The sequence below is a fragment of the Bombus huntii genome, chromosome 4 (genome assembly GCF_024542735.1).
Source record: "Bombus huntii isolate Logan2020A chromosome 4, iyBomHunt1.1, whole genome shotgun sequence".
NCBI lineage: Eukaryota > Metazoa > Arthropoda > Insecta > Hymenoptera > Apidae > Bombus > Bombus huntii.
In genome coordinates, this window is record NC_066241.1 from 14,362,116 (window position 1) to 14,388,439 (window position 26,324).

General features: G+C 34.0%; 2 protein-coding genes and 1 long non-coding RNA gene across 7 annotated transcripts in view; 2 read left to right on the forward strand and 1 right to left on the reverse strand.

Annotated features, from left to right (window-relative positions):
- The first annotated feature begins 1,048 nt into the window (after positions 1 to 1,048).
- On the forward strand, positions 1,049 to 8,341 carry LOC126864420 (SREBP regulating gene protein). 2 transcript variants are annotated; one of them, XM_050615770.1, is made up of 5 exons: positions 1,049 to 1,223; positions 1,426 to 1,647; positions 1,740 to 2,009; positions 2,084 to 2,299; positions 2,383 to 8,341. In XM_050615770.1, the coding sequence occupies exons 3-5, from the start codon at positions 1,800 to 1,802 to the stop codon at positions 2,800 to 2,802; spliced, it is 846 nt and encodes a 281-aa protein (XP_050471727.1). In that variant the 5' UTR covers positions 1,049 to 1,223; positions 1,426 to 1,647; positions 1,740 to 1,799; the 3' UTR covers positions 2,803 to 8,341. The 2 variants fall into 2 exon arrangements, with proteins under 2 accessions (XP_050471727.1, XP_050471726.1); XM_050615769.1 differs by having other exon boundaries at positions 1,050 to 1,223; positions 1,459 to 1,647; positions 1,764 to 2,009.
- A 682-nt stretch (positions 8,342 to 9,023) lies between these two features.
- LOC126864412 (beta-3 adrenergic receptor-like) overlaps positions 9,024 to 26,324 on the forward strand; it is an 87,346-nt gene continuing 70,045 nt past the window's right edge. For all 4 annotated transcript variants that reach the window (XM_050615745.1, XM_050615749.1, XM_050615747.1 and 1 more), the window contains exon 1: positions 9,024 to 9,468. The gene's annotated coding sequence lies outside the window, so the exon portion shown is untranslated. The remainder of the gene's footprint in view (positions 9,469 to 26,324) is intronic.
- Positions 22,866 to 26,324, reverse strand: part of LOC126864434 (uncharacterized) — an 86,207-nt gene continuing 82,748 nt past the window's right edge. Inside the window, exon 5 of the long non-coding RNA XR_007689165.1 lies at positions 22,866 to 26,052. This is a non-coding gene — a long non-coding RNA (uncharacterized LOC126864434). The remainder of the gene's footprint in view (positions 26,053 to 26,324) is intronic.

The following is a 26,324-nucleotide window of genomic DNA, read 5'->3' on the forward strand; positions in this document are numbered from 1 at the left end:
TTACCGTTGATATTTAATTTCTTATTACGTACTTGGTTAACTTGCGTTGTTATAGGATATTGCCGTTGCACAAACAATCGTTCATACATAATGAACTGAATAGTTGAAATATATTAGTAATACCTTTTCCATTTAATTCTATAAAGTTGTTGTTAATCAACTAGGTGGCAGCTGTAACATTTGGTCTGAAAAATAAATAATGCTACTGATTACAATTAAAAAATTGATGAATTGTTTGTTTTCGAAATGAGGTTGATTTTTGTAAAAGCACTTCATAATAAAAAATAATTATTTTATACTTATTTATCATAAACAACAAAAGAGATTAATTTTTAATATTGTTAATTATATCTGAACGTGAAATGGGTTGAAAAAATGTTTCAAACACACCAGGATTTTTAGTGTTTAGTTGAGGTCTGGAGTTCAAGATTACGGTCTCGTTTGCCAAGTTGAATAATAAAAAAAATAATAATGACAAAAATAACGCATAAAATTGTTAATGATATTGCCCACTGTATCACTCCAAATTGCATTATTATAGCCTTTTATTTCTCAGATAGGATATCATAATTTTTAGTTACTAATTTTACTTTATTATAGGGATGTATATTTATAGAAAATAACTAAGTTCAGTTGTTTCAAAGATTGCAAATGTTTTTTAAATTTCCCAAATCAGAAAAATATTTTATGATCGCAAATCGTATTTTTGTTTCATATCAAAAATTAAACTTCAGAACTATGCATTCAGTTTCTATAATCGAAATTAAAAAATATGTATTAGAAAGATTAATGGTAATGCGACACAAAAGAAGTCACAAGCTTAATTTTATTAGTCATAAACTTTTAGCAATATGAACCTATTTTATAAAATAGTAAATTTCACATATGTATGTACATACATATATGTATAACTGAAATTTAATTAGTTCATAATATCATATTTTTTTTTTATTTATTTGTTGAAATTACAATCAATTCTCGCGTTGAGAATTTAATATCATATGTTGATATCAAATTGTTAATTCAACAAGCAGTGACATCTAACATAAAGTACTGCCAACTTTACTGCCATATTGAGCAGGCCAATGCACTTCTTATATCACTATTTGGACATTCGGTGACAAGAACCTAATAAATTTTATAACGAAATATCGGTCTGTCCTGTTGATTATACAATTGACTGATAAAAAGTTTATGTTATAACTATTCACATTTGAAGATGGGTAAGCGTTTCACAAAACGTTTGCAATGTGACTATAACAAAAACAACATAACCTACAACATAACAACATAATAATAAAAAAAAAATTTTCCACACTTTCTTTATATCAACTCATGTCATACTGAATGTAATTTGTATATCAATTTACACTTTGATATTTTTCATGCGATTAGCATTTTTAATCACACAAAATTTTATAACAGAAATAGTTAAATAAAATTACTTTGTGCTATCAGTTACAATCATGTGCTGGAATAGAAGACTGGAAATTTAATGTCGAATAAAAATACGAGAATAAATTGCAAAAAGTGGAAAGAATGCCGAGTTGTGGCAGCCTGTTCAGGATCATTAGACGGCGCCTCGTACTTGGGCTCATCTTTGCTTTGTCTCTTACCTACTGCGCCTTTTCACTTTTTCGTAACGAGGTAAACAATATCGGAAAATTGTATTGAAATATATATTATAAGTATATGAAAGTTTGCATGATCAAACATATGAATTTTAATTTGGAGTTTAGAACAGAATATTATCTGATCCCTAGAAAAAGACATTTGCTTTGGATAATGATCTTGATGACATGGACCCTATGCTAATTAATGACAATAACGATGACTTAATTTCTGATGATGATGCATTATCGGAGCAATTGAGAGCATCTGGTAAACCACCACTGTGGCAGATGGCAATCGTTGATCAAGGGGCAAACGAGAATCCATTAAATGTAGAAGCAGTGTCAAATTTAAATGACACCGATACTATGGTTCATCCTTGTCGTAATTCCATACAGGTACATTACATTCTGGAGTAATGAAAATAATATGTTAAATTAAGTGACATTCTGATTTCTTATCGTTCTGATAGGGTAAAGTTCTAATAGTAGATGAGCGTGGCATTGTATGCTCTAGACAAGAAATTTTGCCTAATGGTTGTTGTAATATGGAACAAAAAGATTCTAATAAAAATGAGGATACATCAACTATAGCCAAGAAAGAGAGGTATAGCTGTAAAACATGTAATGCTCAAGGGTGCTGTGCTATCTATGAATATTGTGTTTCCTGCTGCCTACATCCTGGCAAGGTGGCTTTTAGTTTTTCCTTCTTTTTTTTTTTTTTTAATTATAGAGAATAACAGAAGTATTAATGACGCATTGTTATTAACAGCAAATAAAGGGGAGGAAGGATGTGCTATTAGGTTTACTTAGAGACAATCATAAAGCACACAGGGACCAAGATGTAGTGAAGAAACGGCTTCGCAATCTAGACCGTTTCCAAGTTTGTTTGGCTGCGTGTCGTACTTCCAGCGCAAGCGTCCGGCACGAAAATACCTATAAAGATCCACATTCGAAGCATTGTTACACTCTTCAACCACCATATTCACATCAAAGACATCGTCGTGATGTTGATTCATACAATAATAATGACGACAACTCTGTTGTCGTTGCATCTTTTTCTGTTATGCCATTACTTACCCTCTTCTCTCCTTTCTGCCTACTTATACATGCAAACAACAATTCGCTTTTACTATCGTGTAACTACCGTTTACCGATGTTTGATTATTACTTTCACGTACAACCACCTTGAAATATAAGCTAAATTTATCGTATAATGTTTTTGATAAAAATGATTGAGATCAGCGTACGGGGTTAGATTTGTAAGGTTATAGATTCTGGTAGCTAATGCTTCAGCGAGGAGGAAGTTTTTCATTCGATTCCATTCGATTTTACTCACCTAATTTTTATTGATAATAATTTTAAAAACTAAAAGCAACGACTTGACTTTTATTCTTTGGTTTATGACATATGTCTGAATATAAACATTTTATTACTGAGTGATAGCAAGAAATGGATTGCTTCCATCTTTGTAATCTATTCATGCTTGATTCACGAATTATAATAGAAAGAAATGAAAAAAAGCCATGTCGTCTGGTTCTATTTTGAGGTATGTCCGCCACGTGGTCATAAGTAAATTTTTTTAAAAGAACTATATGTATTTCGTGATTTGAAGTGACAGATTATATTCAAGTTTGTATAAAAATGTGTTTGAATCATACGGTGAAAGTGGTCTGATTCTACAAATCCAAACATATGTGTGCCAGGAAGCAACACCCGGAAAGGAAAATGATATAAATTCCGAAAATTGAAAACACAGAAATCGAAGATTAAGCAATTCCTTAAAGTGTTTGAATGATATCATAACATTTGAAACATTCACTTGAAGATAGGTTTATTATGTTACTTAAGAACAAAAATTACTTTGGGACTGGAACAAATGGCACCGGTTAACCGTAACGTTTTATACACTACTCGACAATATTTAGCCATAAATCTTAAATTTCATGCTACGAAACTTAAATGATTCTAAGCATAAACTTTCATTATATTCAACATTTTATATTTTAATTTTCTTTAAATTTATATTTTCGAACAAAAATTAAATTTTCGGCTATTAGGAAAAATTTGAAGAAATTGTATTGTTGAAAAAAATAATAAGAAATTTTGGCTTTTTTAGAAAAAAAGGAACATTTCATATTTTACAATAAGGAGATTGTATAAACTCTAATTTTCCAGTAAAATACTTGATAAAATCGAGTGTTCTCGTATTCTACGAGGACAAAAAGGAAATCGATATTACTTAAAGCACTAAATCCGATATTAGAAGGTTTTGTAATCAGCATACTGTACATAGCCGTGATATTTGTCTCGGTGAAAGTCTCCACACATCGAGAATACTTCTATTTTGTATATTTTCACGCAAAATTTCGTCATGGTTTATTTTCTTCACATCGTTCATCATAATCAAGCCTTTACATGGATTTCATCGGTGGATTACATCGATTGTTACATCGGTTGTTAATCATAACGTCGTCACTAATCCGGGAAGATAATTACATATATAAGTATCAGAGAAATAAGATCAGCCCCCAAACACGACGTCTATGACGATGACTAACGAACGAAGTAGCTAAATCAGCTACTGGTGGAATACAATGATTCATTTCCGATTGTGGGGTAATGTAATTAACTATTTAAATTCCAAGCTTACGCTGCTGTTGAATAATTAAGCAAACAATATGTAATGTTTGTGCACACGCATTGATTGTGGCTGATAAAATTGGAATTCCGTGGCATATATCGACATTCTCCGAAATTTTTGAATACGTCTTATTATTCATGTTGCTGCGTATTTGAAATGTCAGTCATTTTCAAAACTGTTTGCGGCTGGTTTATATCGTAAGAAATTTATTTTTATTTCTTTTGTGTCTCGTAAATTCATTTTATTTTATCGCTTATTGATTTATTTGATTTTGAATGTTTTACGGAGATCGGTGTACTTTTGGTGTCATCCGACGAAGATCTCTTTTGGTATCAAACGAGAGACCGGCAGGTATTTATTTTTTCCATAAAATAATAGCTGAATTGACCTTAGTTTGATTCACCTTTTTTTTTAAATATAGCACTTCTGCTATTTTTTTTATAGGATTTTTATTCTGAGATAATGCTGAAACAAAAATATATAAACGAATTAGATGAAACATTTTCGAAATTTCATGAACGGGATGAGATATATATGTATGTAGCAAGAAAGAATTTAGTAAAGTTTTATGAAAGGTATGATATTATTTTTTATTTTTTATCTTTTAGTAACTACTGCAATGAATAAAAAAATGATTCGTTAGAAATATTACTCTTAATTAGGACGACAAAAATAAGTGGCTTTAGAGAGAGATTATGTAGTCAATAAATTAAATATCATCAAACTAAAATTTCTCAAAAAAAGAAAATATCACAGAACAAGTGGTTCGTATTTATTTTTCCCTCCACAAAAGATTTTCTAGACGAGTTGTAGAAAGTATTTCCAACATGCAGGCTGTAAACATGTTTGCTTGCGGTCTAGCACTATCTTTTTGCGATAACTGCATCCTAGATCAAGCTGCTAGTACTTTATTAAGCTATGAACAATTTGTTTCTCATTCCCCGTTTGAATTTCGTTCAGTGATATTTAAAACTGATTCTATAAATGTCGAAAGTTGAGCTCTTTCAATTTAATTCCAGTGTCCGCGAAAACTTATGATCTTTCCTTCCGATTGAAATAACATTTCCAAATATAAACGAAAATGGTAAAGTGAACTATTAAAGCAGCTGACAATAATATTGGCTTTTCCGTAAAACTGTCGTTTTTTCGTTTTTAACGTGGTTTTTGTTATCAAGGAAGGGAGAAGAACATTGGTGTATGTATGCACGTAAATCTTTATATCTTTTATTTATCGTTCTTCAACCAATTCAAAGTAGTATCGATATAGTTTTCGTAGATACGTGTGTCGATCATCGAACTACGATATTTTTAAATCTTTGTTACTAAAATAGTAAACAGCTAATATTTACATATTGTATCGTTCGAAGAAGCGGAAGTATGAGTTCTGTAAATAATTATAATTTTACGACACTCGTATTTTAAAGAAGAAGCTATTTTTGAATTGGATATTTAGCATTCAGAGCAATTTCATTTATCAATTGTAATAATGTTTTTTTCATTTATTTTTTATGTCCATCGTATTTCCAATAACCAAACGAGCCATGAACGTTACTTCCGAAAGTATTACTAATGACGCATAAAGGTTCCATTCATCGAGAATCAACTAAAAGAATTCCCTCGAGTTTTACCTAATTAATTCGGCGGGTAGGAAAGTGCAGCGTTACATTCGAACACAGGTACACATGCGCAGATATAAACACGTATACACATCGATTTTCGAATGTCAGTAACTATAAAACGAAGTCTAAAACGTGAGTTCTGTTATTCTCCATTTCTCTCTTATTTTGGTTTATTGAACCATCTCATAAATTTTCTACCAGCTGTTGCCGAACGCCCACTATAACCACGAAAAATCTCAGGAGACGATGTCTCTCTCTCATTTCAACAAAGAAAAGATCTTTTAATATTTTAAGGAAATATTTATCATACCGTTGAAACGGGAAATCAAGTATGTCATTAATGATTCTTTTCATCTTCTTCAAAGTTAAGAAACTTTTTAGCGACTGAAAAATATGATTAATTCAGAACGCTGTGAAGAATGCAGCAGAGTTAATCTTTGATATCTTAATTAGTTTAAACGATAGAAATTACAAGGAAAGAAGAAGTTACCTTACTTTTTCAACTTCTCAATAACAACATCGATCAGTGTCCTCAGTTTTCTTGGCACGATCGGGATTTCAGATTTTTTCGTTGTGTCAAACTCTTTGTGGATTCACAGAAAAAGGGCGTGCAGTAAGTGAACAATCCGTTCTGCTTAGAAATCGCGATTCCAAATTGCAGTGTCGACGGGCGGTCTTCATTGGAAATGCAGATCCTCCTATTCTTTCTCGTACGTCGTCGGTACGGAACAAGGACAGTGGGGACTCGAAAACGTAGAAAATCGAATTGCTAGGATATCTGATGCATAGCCTAGGTTCATTTCCATAACTTCCACCAACGGTAAACCATAACGTCACGAAAACAATTAGTCAATGGGAAGTGGACAAAGTTTATGTCGCGGTCCAGTTATACTTTAATAGAGTCAGGGCATTTTAAACTTCCATTGTCATCACTAGATATAGGTCTATTGTACCTCGAAACTATTGTTCAAATTAATCAGACCGGCTACGCTTGTAACTTACAACCATCTGCCTTCCGAGTCTGAATTGAATTTGGCGAACGAATCAAGCAGATCCTTGAACGATCTTCTCGAATGATAAGACCACTCTTTTTCGCTTCATCGCGATAATTCTATTGATTTTCATTTTGATTGTTCAGAAATGGCGATTTGAGATGTATATACTTTTGAGGATAGTAAGGATATAATTAGAAGTTGTTTCAATGGTGTTGGAAACATTGTTTTTTCGTTTGACATAATAAAAGTGAAAGATTTACAATGGATATAAGTAATTTTCGTTGATCCTGTCTTCTTATTTAAATTGCCTTCATAGAATGTCATATTTCTTTCATAATAGTAATATCTATCTTCATTAACGATTAAGAAAAAACGTATCATAAAAATTTAAAGTAGGAACCTGCAGTATGTAATATCAATTTAAATAATATATGAAATTTATTAATTTATATGGTCAATTTCATTGAGAAAATATGTAGGCATGGATTTTCGATTCATTTTCGACAATCGACTTCATTTTATTTATATTTTAGTCACGCATCATAAATACGGTACTTTGCACATGTGCAATTAGTACTTAAAATGTATTAGATCATACATATTTTGTTGATTTATGAAGAAGTAATATATAGGGTGACCCCAATTTAAATGTCAAGACCTTTTCACTTCGTCCTGGGGACAGTCGCGGAAAAAGAAACAAAAACGTTTTCGTTCTTTTAATTATTTATTTACACTTGTGTATTCCAAGAGACCGAATCATAGCTGTAGTGTATCTGATATCTCCAGGGCAATATTTAGCTGCAATTAGAACGATCAATGTTTTATGTAATGCTTGCATTGTTGCAGAGAGCATTTTGAACAGTATCTTCATAAAATAGACGATAGCACGAACAAATAAGTGTAAATAAATAAATGAGCAAACGAAAATTTCTTCTCTCTTTATTTACAATTAGTTTATCGATCCCTTACAGGTTCCCGAAGTTTTGACATTAAATTGGGGGGCATGCTGTATGTATTAAATACGTTAATATATTATTAAATAATCGACTTCCGTGTACGAACGTGTACCACAGAGTTTGCCGTAAGTTTGGTTGGAAAAATGTTGTTTTCGAACATAGATACATGCATAATGCAAAGAAAGGTTTCCTGTTCGAGTGAATATGGTAAAGTACGAGCTATTTCATAAATTTTCAGTGAGCATTGGGAATCGACTCGACGAATAATATATAGGATTCCTCATTGTAGGGAAACGTTTATTTTGAAATAAAAAATTAATTCAAATGAGATGTAATGTGCGATTCTGAATTTCTCAACACCAATAAAGGTTGTATAATTCTTTTTGTGTATTTATGGACATGTATATTTGTAATTTCTTATATAATGCTATTGAAGATTCTTCTTTAATTCTATTTTTAAGATTAGATAAAAACTTAACGTATCTATCTTGTAGTTCCAATGTTGGAATAAATTCAATTATAAGAAAATTATACAATATCTTGATTTCTTCGTTACAGACTCCCTCAGTTTTTTAAATAATCAACTCACCATCGAATCTTTACCCTTTTAAAAATACTAGCGCATACATATGTGCATGTATACATAGAATTAATTTTTCTTTGAACCAAACGTAATTCTATATAAACAATAAATATTATATAGACAATGGACATATTTATAAAAGGATTCCATACACTCATTGTTTGTAATACATATTAATATGTTTTTGAATACATCATAAATAATGAATGTCCTTGTATGTATGAAATCCTTCCTTAAATGCACGAATGTATTTATCATACAATTTATTAATTCTCAATCGAAACAGGACGACATGTATAAAAACAGAAGATCTCTAAATAAATAAACCCAAAACAGTAATAAACCGAATAACGAGTTAACTTATCTTCTCGTGTTAACAGGTTTGGACTACCAAGAAAACCGTCTTCTTCAAACCGCAAAGAATTGATTCTCGATCCACGTGCGCGATCCACAGATCGAGAGAGGTAGCTTCCCTCTGCTCTTCGAAACACACAGAGGCGCGCACTGCGCGCGTCGGTGTAGGCGTCGCGACGCCTCGCGCCGACGTAGTTCTCGCAACCAATCTCCCTCTCTCTTTATCTCTATCTTTATCCTTCTCCACCCTTGGTTCTCTCCTCTCCATCCGTGTTTCCCCGGCGCCCGTTAAATCCAGCACGTGGCATCAAAGGGAAGATATACGGCGGGGTGGTCGCCTGTTCCCGGCCAAACGGCGACGACCCTCGCTCGTCGTCGCTCCTACTCGCGCGCGATTTCGAGAATCCGCTCGGACGGAAGACACGAGTCGATCGCCGCCGCTACCTGTCAGCCTGCTTTCCGCGCCACAAGACGGACCCCCGCCAAGGGGAGAGACAGGAATTATTCAACGACCGCGCGACGCGCCAGCAACTTCTGTCGTGTTCCTCTGTCGAGTGAATTTGTCATGTCGCGGTGAAACAGTCAAAATATATCACCGATAGACACGAATTTTTCGTGTACCTTCCGGACGCTATGCTCGGCAGAATCGCAACGGGCTGCAGTGGTTGATGGTGGTAGCTTGGATCAAATTATGGGACCATCCTCGGGTGAGTTTCTGATTTTTCTTTCTTTTGGATTTCCATACGAGTTTTATTCGATTCTTTTGAAACTATCGATGTTATAAGACGATTTTTGGAAAATGGGTCTTTCGTTCCTCTTTATGTTGGAGGAGGGAATAAGTTACACACAACTGGTATGTCGTTGCCTGGCTCAGGGAAGAAGATCATTTTTTTTTATAATTTCTTTATAATTTTTTTACAAATCCTTTAGAATCTCTTTGACATTTTTTAAATATTCTTTCTGAAGGATAATTCATTTGAATGGTTAATACGATACTTTTTAGCATGACATATGTTTGTAAGTTCAGGATTAATCTTAATACTATCGAAATTTTGATTTCGTAATGCTCCTGTTAATAGAATTTATAATTTTGTCGCAATAACAATGTAGATTTTATCTCTTTCTAAGACGATTAAGAAGGAAGTAAATGAGTGATTTAAATTCTGTATTCTGTCTTTGTATTACGTCATTGGCTCCAAATGAGTTAAAATTACAGTCAGAATGCTTTAGATCGTTTAATGTTATTCGAGTATGGAATCTATCGTATTTCAATGATTAAACTATAAAATATATTACTTTCGGATTTATCAGAGGATCTGTCAAGAAGATTCTCTTTACATTATGTACAATATGTTCAATATGGAAGATATTCTTTCTGTTATTTTTCTGGAGAGTTCTGGTACGAACGTCGAATTTGATTGAGTCTAAAATCGATAATCGGATCCGGACGTACCAAGTTCCGGATGATCAAAGGGATCGACGCGTTTTTCGGACAGCTGACATCTTCTTTCTTGCGGGAACCGCAGCAACGTGGAATAGTTCTCAGTTGAGTTGCACGATTCTTTCCAAGCTTCGACTTTTTTTATTTTAGGACGCGCTACGAAATAGATCGACGTGATCCGATGAACGCGAATCTTGTCTGTGTGGCTACGACAATAGAAATATAACCTTGTTTATGCGCAGAGTGTAGCGATCTTCTTGCACACTTCTTTTTGCTTTTCTTTTGAGCGCTTTTTATAAAAAGAAAAGAATTTTTTATATAAAATTTGGGAGAGGAGGTTTGCTATATAAAATGAAATATTTGGGTACAATTAAACATTTTATTAATCGACGTATTATATTATTCCAAAGAAACGGTTGTTTTCTTTATTATTCCTTTTTAATTTATTTAGTAAATTAATCAGTGACGTGATAACATTGTTACTAATCTTTCTCTTTGAAAATAATCGGCTTTAATGGTTATTATGATACTCGTCAGAGTGTTTTTGCATTACGGTCGTTTGTAAACTCAGTTAATCTTCGTAATGCCACTGAAACTTTTTACTTTGTAATGCTTCCTGGAATTTATAATCTTGTCTCAGTGACAACATAGATTCTATTTCTCTCGCAGAGGAAATTGAAAAAGAAATTCATCTGTACATTCTATCTTGTTCCGCGATTCTCTCCTAACTTTTTACATTTTTTATTCGCCATTGTACGATGTTTTCCTAGCTTATTCGTGTATCGTTATCTTTCATACTTCCTATACTTCATACTAATTTATTACATGTCTCTTTGAACAATGTTAAGCGATAACTTTAATTCCCTTTTCCTTCTATTGTCCTTCTTCTATTATTTACGATTGATCAAACACGTTTTTGCTTATAAATTTTCTTTTCTATTGTCATGGCCATGACACTGAAATTTTCTCTCCTTCTTTCATACATTCTTAACGTCCATTTATATTCATACAAATTCTCTTTTTTATCTTTTTACCTAAAAATGGAGTAAACGAGTAATTATACCTCGTTCTAACTTTCTTTATTTTTTCTACTCATCTGTTTCCTTTCTCTATATTATCTTGCATATTGACTGTTATTCTTACGATATTAATGTTATAAAATTAAATAGTGAGAAAATGTAAATGCTCCAAGGAAATAGTAACAGTAAATAATAGATTAAAATACACTAATCGCAGATCAGTAGCCAATAACGTCAATTTATAACAAAAATCACTAATATTTCAAAACTTACAAAAACTAACTACTTTTCCAACTAAGTTTCTACTAGATTTAAACATTAGATTAAGCTAGAATCAAACATACGATAAACACTTATTATTCACGTTATAGTACCACGCCAGAATAATTTACTTATAATTCAATTTATATACTTATAATTCAATGAGGATTGATTGTAAAATTCTTCCAAATAAAAAAAAAGAAGTTTCTATAACTTTTCGACTGGTTGTCATCGTGTTTTACAACTTACGACACTTACAACTAATAACATCAAAATTTACAAACGATATCTTCAAATTCAATAATTCATTAATGTTACTAAATCGTTACACGTACGAAAGAGCTTAATAATCCCTTTTACTCATTTCATTCTACTACGTCGTCCATACATTTTTTCCACTTCTTCTACCACTTATACTTCACATTCCAATGAACAATACGGCTAATCCTCAATAAAGGAACGTCCGCGCGCAAAAGCGTGCAAACAAATAAACTCACCACCTCCCCGTCGAAGCCTTCGATTTAAACGTTCTTTGGTAAATCGCTTCGTTGACCGGACGGTCCGTCGATCGGTCACGACGTCCACGATTCACGTCGATTTCTCTTTGGTGAGGTGTTGAGAAAATCCTCGACGGTAGATCGATTCGTTTCGAAGAGCGTTTCCGCGGCGATGGAAATGAGTTTACGGAGGCAGGCAGACAAAATCGATGTACACCGCGTTAATAATACATACAAGCAAGGTCTACAACCTTTCGCGAACCAGCCTCGATGTAAAGACGTTCGCCTCTTCTTCCTTCCGTTCGAGCTTTTTCCTCTTTTTTTTTCGCTTTCCACGATTACGTATCACAGGGGACGTTGCAGCAATCGAAACTTTACGCCCGCAGAAGTCAAGACTCGTCTGGTTTACATTTCAATTCTGCACGGTCCGGTGCATCCCTCTGGCTATTCATCTCTGACCGGATTAGAAATTTAGATTTCTCCAAAGATTTTGCAAAGAATTCACTTCTTGTTCCGGAGGAAATTAACAGTTTTGGAGGAATCTTGGAGGAATGAGAACAGATGTTATGGGAGAGTATGGAATGATAAGTGGGGCGAGGAACATCGCTCTGAATTCCTTGATATTTGACTTGTTTTTGATGTTTAATTTTCGATATTTAATATTTAGCTTTGGGCAAACTTTGAAGTATGCAGAGAAAATGTTATACAGAATCATAGATAGATGGAAAGTTGTATCTTCTGGATTTGTTGTATTCTTCATATTTCATTTTTTATTAATTTTTAGTTGAATGTAGGAAGCTATTATGCTGAGTGTTTGTTGTAATTTCATTCTTTTTTTTTTTAATTTATTGGTCGAAAGTTTCATCTTTTATCATCGGTGATTGGAATTGTGAAAATGATTTAAATCGCTTAAAATGTTTGTTGTGTTTTTAAGCAAATAATATTATTCCATATAAGGTGGATCATATGGTAAAGAGAAATATCAAGGTTTCAGAAATTCTCTATTTCATATGATCGATGGAATCAAATTTTATTTCAAAGTTCTTTCGAAAAAGTACAATAAATATCTTTAATAACCCGATAAAAAGAATGCTGTATGAAAATTAAAATTTCACTGCGAGCGCAAGTGATAAAACATAGAAAACAATCGATGGTCAGACAACACGTTAATATTAAATATTTGACGTAGTTAAGACTTCGGATCAATAACTAGTTTTAAGTTAACTCTTGTTTTAGTTCTTTTTGCACAAAGGTAGGAAATAAGTACGTCGCAGCTAGTCGCTTTGCAATTTTTACTTTAATTACATGCTAATTAACTACTCGTTGCTTTAATATCAATTATGAAATAAGACGTATCAAAATCTCTGTCGTTTTACTACTAAGCCGAACACTATAATTAAAGTACTTATATGTCGCACACATTTTTATTTTATTTGAAAGAATTTTACAATCAATTCTCATTGAGAATTATAAGCAAATTATTATGGCGTGGTACTATAACGTGAATAATAAGTGATTATCGTATGAATGTCGCATACATATATACGAAACGTAGTAATCCTGAGAATAATTCCACGTTAAAACGTAAGAGCATAAAATTTAAAATAAAAAGGATTCTACGACAAATAAATTCTATCATGTTCTATATCCAACATTAGTTAAAATTCGTTTAGATCTTATTTTCAGAACAGATTTGTCAAAGTAAAAAAATTATCTGCCTGGAAACTTGTACGCCACTATATCGTTATTTCGATACTAAGTAGTCTGTTCATACTATCCGATTATTAATTCTTAGTTTTTAAACCAAAGCCAGAAACTATATAAATTTCAATTCTACAAAAAACGAAGTTCCGGTTATAGAGTGTTAAGTAAGTGATCTTACGTAACTGTAATTAGAGTAGTTTGGATCGAACTTGGAAGATCAATGGATAACTCGATGCTTGTTTCGTTTTCGAGTTTCATCTACGATTATTTAACGCGAGATTCTATTTTTAACCGACTTATAGTTACGTATGCCCGTAGATACGCCGTGTCCCACCGTTAAATGATCGGAGTACGCGTTCGTATTTCTCGCGAATGGGAAGAGCCAAGGATAGAGAGCGTATGGAAGGCAGAATTCCGTGGAATGTGATTATACTTGGTTCGTTTACGAAAATTAGGCGCAGCTAAGTATTTACGTGTGAGCGACTGAATGCTTCGCTTTATGGTTCAGTTTATTGAGCATTGTCGGCAGTTGAATTTACATCGAGAAACGGATCCGAGATTTTCTTTGTTATCTATAGCGACTACAGTGACCACTATCAACGTGTTCGTGTCCGTTGCCATAGTTATTTTTATTATCAACACGAGCCATTCAAAACATTTCAATCTTTATTTTAGCTTCGCTGGAATATATTCGCGACATTTCGCATACATTTCTTTTTTAATGTGAGCTAATCTCCGTGAGTTTGGTTATTTTATTAGGTGTATAAATTAATTTTGTAATATTTTTATAATGCTAAATTTATCATCGATGTGACGTCATTATGAAAACTAACAAGTTCTAAGCTTCCTGTTTAATTTTAGTTCCATTTTTATCGATACAATGAGCTATCTGAACTATTGGATAATAATTTTAAAATTGAAAATGATTTATATAATTTAATGCCATTCGGTGTAAATATAAAGTTGAATAATTGTTATTTTCACGTTTACTTCCTCTATTACGCTGCTCTTCGATATTCTAATAATTTGGGTAATTAAATAATTTAAATTTGAAAGAAACACTATCAAAAAATATTGATTATTTTTCTTTCACAGGGCTTTGTGATTCTCTTCGAGTAAACAATTGTTGTTTCCAAGCTTCGAGTTGATAGCATAGAAAATGGTGGGATACTGGGAAGTTGTAACGAACGTATTGAACGTGAAAAGTTATTAAACCTCGTGTGTCTACATTTTGGCTATTGAAAAATTTGGTATCGAATAAAGAGATATGGCTAGATGAAAAAAAGAAGACGAAGTTACATTCGGTAAAATCGAACGCTATTAGGGTGTCAAATTCAATTTTGCATTGGTTTTTATTTCCACCAGATCTCTATTCAAGCGTAAGGTCGAAGTCAATTAACTGTTCTAATTTGTTTTATGCTACACTGTCTCTTGGATATCAGAACAAATATTCTGTTTTATTTCATTCCAGAAGAAGCTAAAATTCCCATTTAAAGCAATCGTTCCTCCATTTCAAAACGATCCCTTATGATTGTCTTTAATTATATTTCAGGATCCATCCATCGTCAATATGGATTAAAAAATTATCTTTTACAATTCTATTGTAGTATCGTGGACAGATTGCCTAAGAAATATCGCGTGAACTGTAAACAATGTTGCGAGAAATCCCCCGACAGGCCGAAAGGGTTGGGAAACTTCAATGGGCCAAGCCCAGAATGCGTCGTCGGTCCTTCAGTCGAATAGTTACGCGGAAGAAGGCCTGCGTGATCATGATTGCGGATGGTTATGAAACATGTACGTGATGGGCGTATGAAAAAAGACAAAAAGGGATTAATCGGTAGTCGTTAACTAAGAGTCGAGTTGTGGGGAGTCGAGAGTTGAGTAGCCGAGTCGTTATGAGTTGTAAGCTATTAGTTGTAAGTTGTGAACTACCCATTTAGTTGTCTTAGTTATAGCACATTACTGTATTTTTAGTTCATGTTAAATAACGATAAATCCATCTATCAATAAACTTATCATTTAGAATAGAAATTATTGGAAACCTTAATTTCTAATATTTTTGAATAAGTAAAATCCTATACTATATAATTAAGAAGCAACTGAATTATCCTTCGCCTAAATCTGTACCTCGACAATTTGATCGAAATAAATACCTGTGGCGGATGAAAAGAGAGTTTAGCGTTTCGTCCCGGGACTACCGGGACTACCGGTCGTCAGTAAGGCTATGCCCGATAGTCCCTGCCTTAGACGTAGAGGGAGTCTCGCTAGGTGCGGTATTTGTATCAATCGCTCGTATATTCGACCGCTAGCGAGTTAGACAGACTCGTTGTCGTCGTAGCCCTCTAGTGTTGGCGGTTGGTACCAGCGGATCGCCCGGGAGGTGTTGCGCCGTGTTGATGCCTCGATCTGTCGGCGTCCTGTTGATACCGATCCGCCACATACCTTTATTCTGGAACACCTTGTACACTTCCAGCTGACTATTTGATATTTATTCATAGCATTGTTATTGATATTCAACAAAAAGGTACAACGCGTAAGAGATTAAAGTAGAGAAGGTACAATCCCTTGTTTGTATGACTAATAACATTCGTGACATGGCAAATTTTATCTCGCACCAAGTCAAAAATCGAAAATTCATGTTTGCTTTGTTTCGTTTGCTCTTCGTGAAGAAAATAAATTGCACGAAGAAAGCGTGATGGAGGAAGATCAACGTGGTTTCTCGGTAAAAAAATAAAAATATAAAAATGTCTGATACTAGAGCGAGTAGCGTGGTTCGACACAGAATTATAGACGTTGCATTCTTCCACTTCGCAATATAAAATTCCTTCAGAAAAGCGGTGTTACGCGATACCAGACACGATACGCCTGTTCTGTTGTCTCCAAGACGAATATCGAACGGCGGAAACGCTCGTAAACTTCAGATAGAATAGTCGCGACCAGTAATTCACGGTCGTCGGGCGAAAAACTTTGTAACAGGAAGTGGAGGATTTCTTATTTCGTTGTTTGCTCGATGCAGTAGATACACCAAAATAAATATTTTAATAACTTCTAATAAATTTAAGACTAATAAACCGCGTTTCTCTATCATCCAAATATATTTCTGAGTTTAAAGAAAATAGGTTTGAAAGAACCTTTGTTATAATATACGTGATTGCTCGTTTAAATTTTAGATAGTTACATATAGTTCTTTTTCTCATAACGAAACAATTAGTTGGTGGGCAATGATCGATTTTTTCGTTAATGGAATTACATTTTCATTTTACATCTAATTGGATTTTCATTTCATAGGCTGCGGTAACTGATAAGAATCTCAATTGAATTTGTCGCTTGCCTTGTACGTCAAGTACAACGAATAATAGTACCTTATATACCTTATATCTTCGTAATCATTACCATGTTTCTTACCTTTTCTAACTATCACATAGTAGAGCAGGTACTAAAGTACATACATATGTATCTATTCGAATATTCTCTTTAATGGATAGATGTAACTGCTCTCGATACCTTCATTTTCGTCCCATTGTGCCTCTTTTAGTATTCAATTTCATACTCACATTTGAAAAAAAGAGTTCCATAAACTCTTAAAATTTAATTCAACGTGTGTGAAACTTTTCTCCCCATTTGCCTTTCTGTTTATCGTATAACCCTTGGCCAGCACTCCAATGATTTTTTAATTTCCCATGAATGCATAAAAGTCCATAGTTTAATTATAATAAAATACGAATATAACATATTACAAATTATAGTTAGAGTTACGATGAAGTTTTTAACTAAAAATAAAGATCACCTCTAATCTCCTGACCGAGCAGGTTTTGTTATAAATGAAATTATAATGTACGATTAAATAAAATCCAGAAAAGCTATTTAAAAGGTTCAAAAGTAATCAAGTTAAGCCAAATGACTGTGCTTAAATGATTCATTTTCTTCCGTGAAATATTCCTCCATCTCTAACTATCGTAAAGATAGAGTTCCATCCAATTACACGAACCACCTTGTATTTATCACTTTACCGATGCAAAACATCCATTCCACCAGTCATCCCTCCGGATCTCCAGAGAGATCTGAAAAATCAATTATTCACGTTGTGTAACCTTGGAAGAACCATTCGCCCGATTCAAGAGGCAACTCACCCTCTTCCTTGAGGTCAACCATTAAATAGAGGGAGGTGAGCAAAGACCCTGTTGAAACAAGTTTTTCGACTCATTAAACCCCGGCGCGGTTCGTGCACCAAACAGGCTAACAAACTAGGTACACTGCTTGTTTATCCCACGTAGAAGGGTGGAACGATCGTAAACGAGTCACAACGACGCGTATCTACGAAGCGTAAGAAAGCTTCCTGACGGAAGAACGCATGCTGGATAGAACGAAATGGAAGGGTTATTCTGTGTACACCGAGAGGCGAGTTGGCTCGGATACAGAGCAAACTACTTGGCCAGACAGTCGGGCACCTTATTCTCGATAAGAGAGGACGCGGACGTCTGCTGAGACCGATAGTCGCGCCAGATACGCTTGAAATTCCTCTTCGTTCTTGCGGCCGTTAGCAGTGCACGTTTCCTGTATGCTCTGGCTTAAGACGAACCTGGAGGTCGCTGAACGAAGTTATCGGAGATGATGAACGACATCGTCGATCGACTGATTTTAATTGGTCGTTTGAGTGTCGAACAATTACATGTCTTATCAATACATTTGCATTGCAATTTCCTTTCCAGTCAGTTTAGATATTAGATTATCGAATTTTTGTCTTTTAATATCGCAGTTATGACGACGACGATACCTGGTATTTCCGGGTATTCTTTGTACAATCATCGACATGGACGAACGTTGAAGCGAAAGTACACGAGTTCGGCATTTTCGAATTTACAGCACGTACTGTAAATGCCACTACTCTGAACTCGTCCGTAATATTTTCTCGCAGAAACTTGTCCAATGTTATTTTATTGTGACGTCAATGGTGTAATAATTGCATCGCGACGTTGAAGTTTACTACTTTTACTACTAATGATAATAACAATACAACAAAACAAACAGTAACAAACAGTAATAAATAATATGATTAAAGTCCCATAACGTAAAAACGATATAATAATTGTCCAATGAAAGGGATTTGTATTATCCGTTCTGATTGCTTGCGTGAATTTAACTGACTCTTTGAAGACAATGCCTCCAGTTTCATATTGTATATGTATTTACCAAATGTCAAGCTGGACAAATTGTAAAGTACAAATTAAGTAATAAAAAAAAAAAGAAGAAAATGTGTCACGGAAACGGGCGGTTATCCGCGCTACCTTGGCTCCAAAGATAGTTATGTCCAGATATTTGTACTACAAGTACGAAACTGATTCTACCAAATGTCCAAATCGGACAAATTGTAAATGTAAACAACTAAATAAAAAAAAAAACAAGTACGAAACTGGCATCCTTTCACTGACTTTCATCCTTTCTGCGCAAAGTGTTGGCGGTACCGAAATTGAAATCACTTTCATGTCAAACCGTTGGCCACACCAATCGTTCTTTTCTTTATGAAATCTCAAGGTCAATTTTTTAAAAATATTATAATACATAGGATGACCAAAGATTATCTCAAGTCATAACTCTTTTACATTTATTATAAATACTAATTAATTAAGTCCTAGTGCGTTAATTTTCGTAACGTTTAATAGTACTTTCGCTGTAACTGCAGGGAAGCTATCTCCTCTCCGAGTTCGATAATTTTGAAATATGCTGTGAAGCTCAACATATTCGCAGAAAACTGTCGCTGCCACTACAATGAATAATTTTGTCTACAAATGTTCATCCTTGGCAACATATGCGTCAGTAGTATGCGCGGCGTGGCGCACAGGTAAAATAACTCGAACCTAATTCTTATTTTCTGTTTGTAATTTGCATATGTAGGTTTGGGTTAGCTGTCATCTTATCCGGTCGTCGCATCGCGCCTGTTAGACGACCGGTAACGGCGATCAGCACTGATGCATACAAAATCTCTTATACGACTATAAAAATGTTGTACTGAGAAAATAAAATGTAAGGCTTGATAAAGAGATAAAACTTGATATCAACATTTTCAATCTAATAATAAGTGTTTGGAGACTTTTGAGCTAGGCTGTACTTACACATTTCGTGCAGTTCACGGTTTACCAATTCACACGAATGATTCATTAACAACCCGACCAAATATCAATCAGCATCTCTCGCACGGATCAATACGTATTCTTGATCACCTCTGTTACCGTAGCTATCGTGTAACACGTTTACACGTATCCTTAATCAGATCACGATGGAATTGTAATCGTAAATCAAGCTACCCTCTCTTCCTCTCTCACTTTCTTTCTTCTTCTCTATTCTCATCGATCTATCAGACACTAATGACAGGAGGGTTAAGGGTTGTTGCGGAGTATAGGTGATAGCCCGTAGAGAACTCATAAGGGTCTTATGCTCAATTTACCCGTTGGCTGAGGGTGAGCGATGTATATAATCTAGCTTCGCCGGACCCACATCCAGGACTTCGCCTAAAACACGTTCGAGGGATTTATCTGGGCTTAGAGATGGACTGTGTTTATTGTCGTCTAGAATCTGTTTCTTTGATTCGTGATATCCGTCAATTTACATCGATGAAAAAGTCATTAGAAGTTTTGTTCGAAATTTTGCATAGTTCGTGGATACTTCTGAGTGAATAGTGAGGATTTCTTCAAGATTGGCAGGTGATTTGCTGAAGTCATAAATCAATTTCAATATCTGTACAAAAAATGTTGGCTAAAAATAGATTGTACGAAAAATGTTAATAAAATTTTAATCCGCTATAAAAATACGTAATTTCATTAATTTTATGTTATACCGTAAAGTTGTATTATATTTAACAATATTCATCTAAACATGTATTTTGTGCATTTTTGCATCATCCTCCATGTTCTTATTCGTACATAAAAATCTGCCCTCTAATGATCATTATATTTTCGATATTTTATGTTATCTCTATATGTGATACGTACTTTTGCACCTTTTACTCTTCTGAAATTCTGCCATAATACTGTTGTCGTTGTATAACATTGCATCTCCATAAAAATCGAGGACTTCCCGGTTGTTGCTTGTTTTGCCAACTTCTCAGCGACTTATTTGTTCTCCTTGCTACCCATTAAATTTCGAGGTTTCGCCACGAAATCATCAACCCTCTTCCACATCCTTATATACTTGCGTGCTCTCAAAGTATACAATTAGACGATCATACGCGGAAACGTGTCAAGGCTGCCTTGTAAAAGGTTCGGACACGGAACAAGCCCCTCTGCTGCGTCTAATGACCAGCTACGTCGACTTTGTGTATTTCCACGAACGCTAATGCATTAGTTTGCTCGGCAAATATTTAGAAGAGATTCGCGATCACGTCGATCTCGATTGCCGTTTCCGCCTTTTTGACGCTGGTCACTCGATCGAGCTCGAGATTTATAGCCGCCAAGCGAATTGCGTGTTTGTAAAGGAAATATCGATGCAACGTTGTTAACGATCGTTGTTTACTATTGGGCTTTGTAGTGCATTAGCTTTTCATCGTCTCTCTTTGTTTTTCTATCTCTCTATTGTTTTAGCTTGTTTCATCGGGTCGAGTATACTATCGGTTAAAAGATTTAGGTGTTATATACGATACCCCTAAGGCTATGCGCGCACTAGCGACAAAATTGTCGCTTTAGCTGTTATACGTATATGGCGTTATGGGAATAAAAAGAAATTGAACTTTTGATTGATGTGAACGAGAGCATAGCGCCATATATGTATAACAGCTAAAGTGACAGTTTTGTCGGTAGTGCGCGCATGGCCTAAGGAGAAATACTGGATTGCCATGAAATATAGAGAAATAGCTCCAATAGGAAAGAAAAGTTACCTTTGAAAATATTAGATTTATAGATCTACCTTAAGACTTAAGTGGATAGCGAATCAAGTTAAGTTTCAATAGGAATTACGTGGATTTGCTTATTTATGAGTTTACTTGAATCGGTAGTTTAAAAGATAAATTTCTTCGTATCATTGTTTACCTATCGACTTGATTAATATATAATATATAAAAAATGGCGCATCAATCGATTTCTTATCACAACTTACGATGATTATATTATAGATTAACCATGATTTTCTCTGCACGTGATTTGTTTTATTACAACGATGCAAGTAAAAGAAATATTTTTTGTTAATTAATTATTATTAAATTAATATTTATTCGGTAAGATGTTTGTACCAGATAAGTTTAATACCTAGTCGAGCAATTAACGAGCTAATGTATTTTCAGGTGCAGCTCCCCTTTTCTTTTGATTTTCATGAAAGATAAGATGTTACAATACTCAGACCCTTATAAAATTACAGCGTTACGTTTCCAACGTGTCGCATTGTACATAGTTTGTTCCACTGAATTTAGTATGCGAATAAAGAAAGTGGCTGCTTTAGTAAAATACGCGAAAATATAATTATTTTATTATATAAAGCATGGTTCGAAAATTCTCTTCTTAGGAACTGAACGATACTTTTAGAAAGTTTGATTTTGTTAAACAAAATATTTTCAAAAAATAAGAAACATTTGCGGAAAAGATTTTCAATTAATTAGATATAATCGAAGCGACGCAACATATCTATCAGTAGCAGCGAAGGTCTTAAACAACAAAGATCTATTGTTAAATTATTCGCTTAAATCTTTAAACTTTATAAAAATTCATCATGTCATTTTACAATCACTTCTACTCATTTCGTGCATCTTACTGAATCTTCGAAGCAATACTACCAATTTCTACCTTCGATCGATATATTGGACCTTGTTTACGAAATCCGTCATAGAAGTTGCAATTTCATGTGTTCTCCGAGTATTCTATCTAGTATTGCATCGTTTATATATATATATATATATATATATATACATAAGTATACTTGTATATATGTATATACATAAGTATACTTCATCTTTCTTCATATTGGAGAATGCTTTAGTTTCCAATACTCAGGTCTTTTAAAGATGATAGGAGCTCCAACTTATAAAATTGCATTTTAAGTAAATAAGCAATGCTTATTGCAATTCATAATTGTTATAATATTTATAAAAATGTTATTGATATAAATTATTTTATTATTGTATATTATTGTAAATATTATTATTATTGTAAAATATCATGTTTTAATAATATCTATTAGATCATTATTTACATATGAATTATACTTAAACGTTCCATGTTTCTGAATATAAATTTTGAAACTTGTCATAGAAGAAAAATGTTCAGATGTTTCGTTGGCAATCAACTTCAGTAAAAGTCTGTGACGTACGAATGCTATTTAACTGACACGCCTAGTAATTACCATTCATTAAACTTGAATCCTTTTATCAATTTCATTGATTGAAGGGGAACTATCCATATCAATCAATTCTTCCAGCACTGTACTCGATAAGTGACTCTTTCCCTCAGATTAAATTTTCAAATTACCCTTTCTAAAGACGATATTTTTAATTCCGCTCTCAATTGCAGCTCTGATATATGAAATTTTGTTGCAAACTCAAACAGCTCGCGAACAGCTAATTTTAACTTTAACCCACGTAATTAAAAAAAAGTTACTGGATAAGGATTTATTGTTCCGCTATAAAATCTACACTGACCTGTTCCCGCTATACTCGTGTTACAAGATATGAAAATTTTCAAATATCTAAAATGAATTGAAAAAAACATTTATCGCTGTCTATTATAGTTTTGGAGATATAATTTTGTAATTGTTTGTATTTAATAAATTATTATTTAAACGTTCTTTCCTATCATAAGCAAATGAACTTACTTGGTTACAAGAAACTAAGTATCTCAGATGCTTCAACGATGTACAATTTTAATACGCTCACGTCCCACGGCTTTCAAGCAAACACAACATCCTTAATAATAGTGCAGACATGAAAATCCATACCACTCGATTTATTCCGTGCTTCCCAGCAATTCGTCCAATAAAGTCTGCATCAAGGAAGTCTAAGGCACGTCGTAATAATATATCGTAGTAATATATTCGAATATATAAGAAATTTCATAAAATTATGAAAACAAATGGCAATCTGTTATCTCTTTCTTAAAATTATTTTTAATAGAACTTTTGTTCCATGATATCGTCCCACCCTTTATATTTCACGTCAGTATACCCTTTCTTCATTGCTCCAGTAAGAACAACTTTGCGATAAAACGGAGGTTCTGAATGTGCCTCAGTTTCGAAATGAAGTTCCACCACTGTCAATAACAGTGTTATGCTTCGAAAGGGAACACGCTGTAGACCGTAGCAAACGTGTCAAGGTCGCATTGAAGAATCTACGAAGACTATGAAGAGTCTGTTCGTTCGATTGCTTTAGCCAGGTGCATTGATTCCATCCGAATACGCGCCATGATCACGATCGTTGACTCGGTGCCAGGTCCACGTTTTTTTTTGTTTTTATTATTTAATTTTTATTTTACAATTTGTCCAGCTGGACATTTGGTAAATTTGTCTACGTTGACCGGCTATTTCGTATAAAAACTAACACGTTCCATCAGTTATATTATGGGGAAATGGACAAACGTTTGCGCATAGAAACACGAGTTTACTCGTGATCGGTCAAAAATGTGGCGACGTCATTAAGATTTCGTATCGGTGACGCTTCACAATTCGGTATTTTTATATTTTTATGCATCTACTGATGCAATGGATATGAATATATATGATTTCACTGTGATAGATGGGAATTTCCAATACAATGGATATATATGTCTTTCTAAAGATGTAATCCAAGGATAAAATTCTATTTTCTACAATTCGTTTACAAGCCGTATTCATATCATACGTATACTAAATATGTATACTAAACCAGAGATTTATAGCTTTATTCACATTACTATTCATAAGTAGCATTATGGTCTATTTTTAGTAACAATATTTAAATCTGAGCAAAGGATACAAACATGAATAAACGATACGTTAATAATAATTAGAAGAAATATTACTACCTTTTCATAAATTTAACACAATGTAAATTTGAATTATTAAAAAACATTAAGAAACATTAAGAAATATTAAGAAACGCTAATAACGATATATTGTATTATTTACACAAATTATTTATCGTAAGCGCACAGCCATCCACAGTTCTGTCATTAGAAACACAAATCTTCCAAGTCTTACACTTTCATCTTAAATGTCATCATACATAACGCTGCTGTTAATATTTATTTCCCATTAAAAGTTAAAAGTACATATTTGTTCTACCTAGTAACAAAAATGCAGATCTTGCAAAGTCTCAATAGCATCGTATTGCTCGTTTACATCAAGTCTAAATCAAGTCAGTAAGTCACAGAGGGGAAGGAGCTACCCTGCTGACTCCCAGTGTCCTTATCTGAACGTGCCAGGTTCGATGGAACTGGGACATGCAACGGAATCGATACATCAAGTCGTTGTCCAGTTTCAATTCGGCATTCGAATCGATAGCAGTGATCAGGTCGAGAGAACCGGTTCTTAAAGTCGTTTAGAGACCACGGACCAACCGAATACGTGAACGAGAACGTCCGTGCATGGAACACGGACAGACGCGTGCTTCCAGCATAATCAAACGTGGCGGTATAACTTAGATTCTTCGCCGCTCTATGATGACCATAGAACATTCAGTTGCGCTGTTTCCAAGATTCGGGTTTTTCTTTCTTACAATTAGATGCAGAAAAATGTTCGTTAATTCTCGATGATGATATACAGGGTGGTTGGTAACTGGTGGTACAAGCGGAAAGGGAGTGATTCTACGCGAAAAAAGAAGTCGAAAATATAGAATAAAATTTATTTTTTTAATTTTTCCATGGAGACAATGATCTACAGTGAGATTATTCGTTATAACGTACCGCACGCGTACCGAGCGAAAATTCAAAGTCGATTTTCTCGAAAACAAAACCTCAAACGAAAAATTTTTATTCTATATTTTCGACTTCCTTTTTCGCGTAGAATCACCCCATTTCCGCTTGTACCACCAGTTACCAACCATCCTGTATACAAAGGAATAAGATAACCTCACCTTTTTAATTGCAATCATGAAAATATGAATTTGCAGAAAAATTTGCTGTCTAATAACGATACATTTACAAAGGTAAAAATGTTCAACATCAACAACATTAATATTATTACCTGTTAAACTACAATAGCTACTTGTCGTAATCGCTTACATCTATGCGTTTAGAAAATATCCAATCACAAGAGTCAGAGTCACGATCAGAATACAGGCTATATATGCGACGAAATGAACGCACAAACTATAAATAAACTGCCTTAGCCATAATCTTTCGATTCTTATACAGTTCTCATTATCATCGCCATCGTGATCTTCTTCCTTCTCATCCTTCCTTCCATCCTCGAGTCTGCTATCTACGGTGAAATAGACTTAAACTACTTTCTCGATAGTTTAGGCAAGTTATGTTTCCTATCTGTTTCGTGAAACGAATAGGAACAGAACTTTGTAAAACAGATCTTTTCCGTAGTCGTCAATTCCCCCCCCCCCCCTAATTTCGATAATACTCTTTTCGAGTAAAAACCACCTGTAATTATTCTTGTACTGTTAATCACCGATAATCGATGCTTCTTTTCTCCATCTTTCTTTTGTTTCTAAACTTTCTTTTTCATTGCTTTTTTATCCGTTT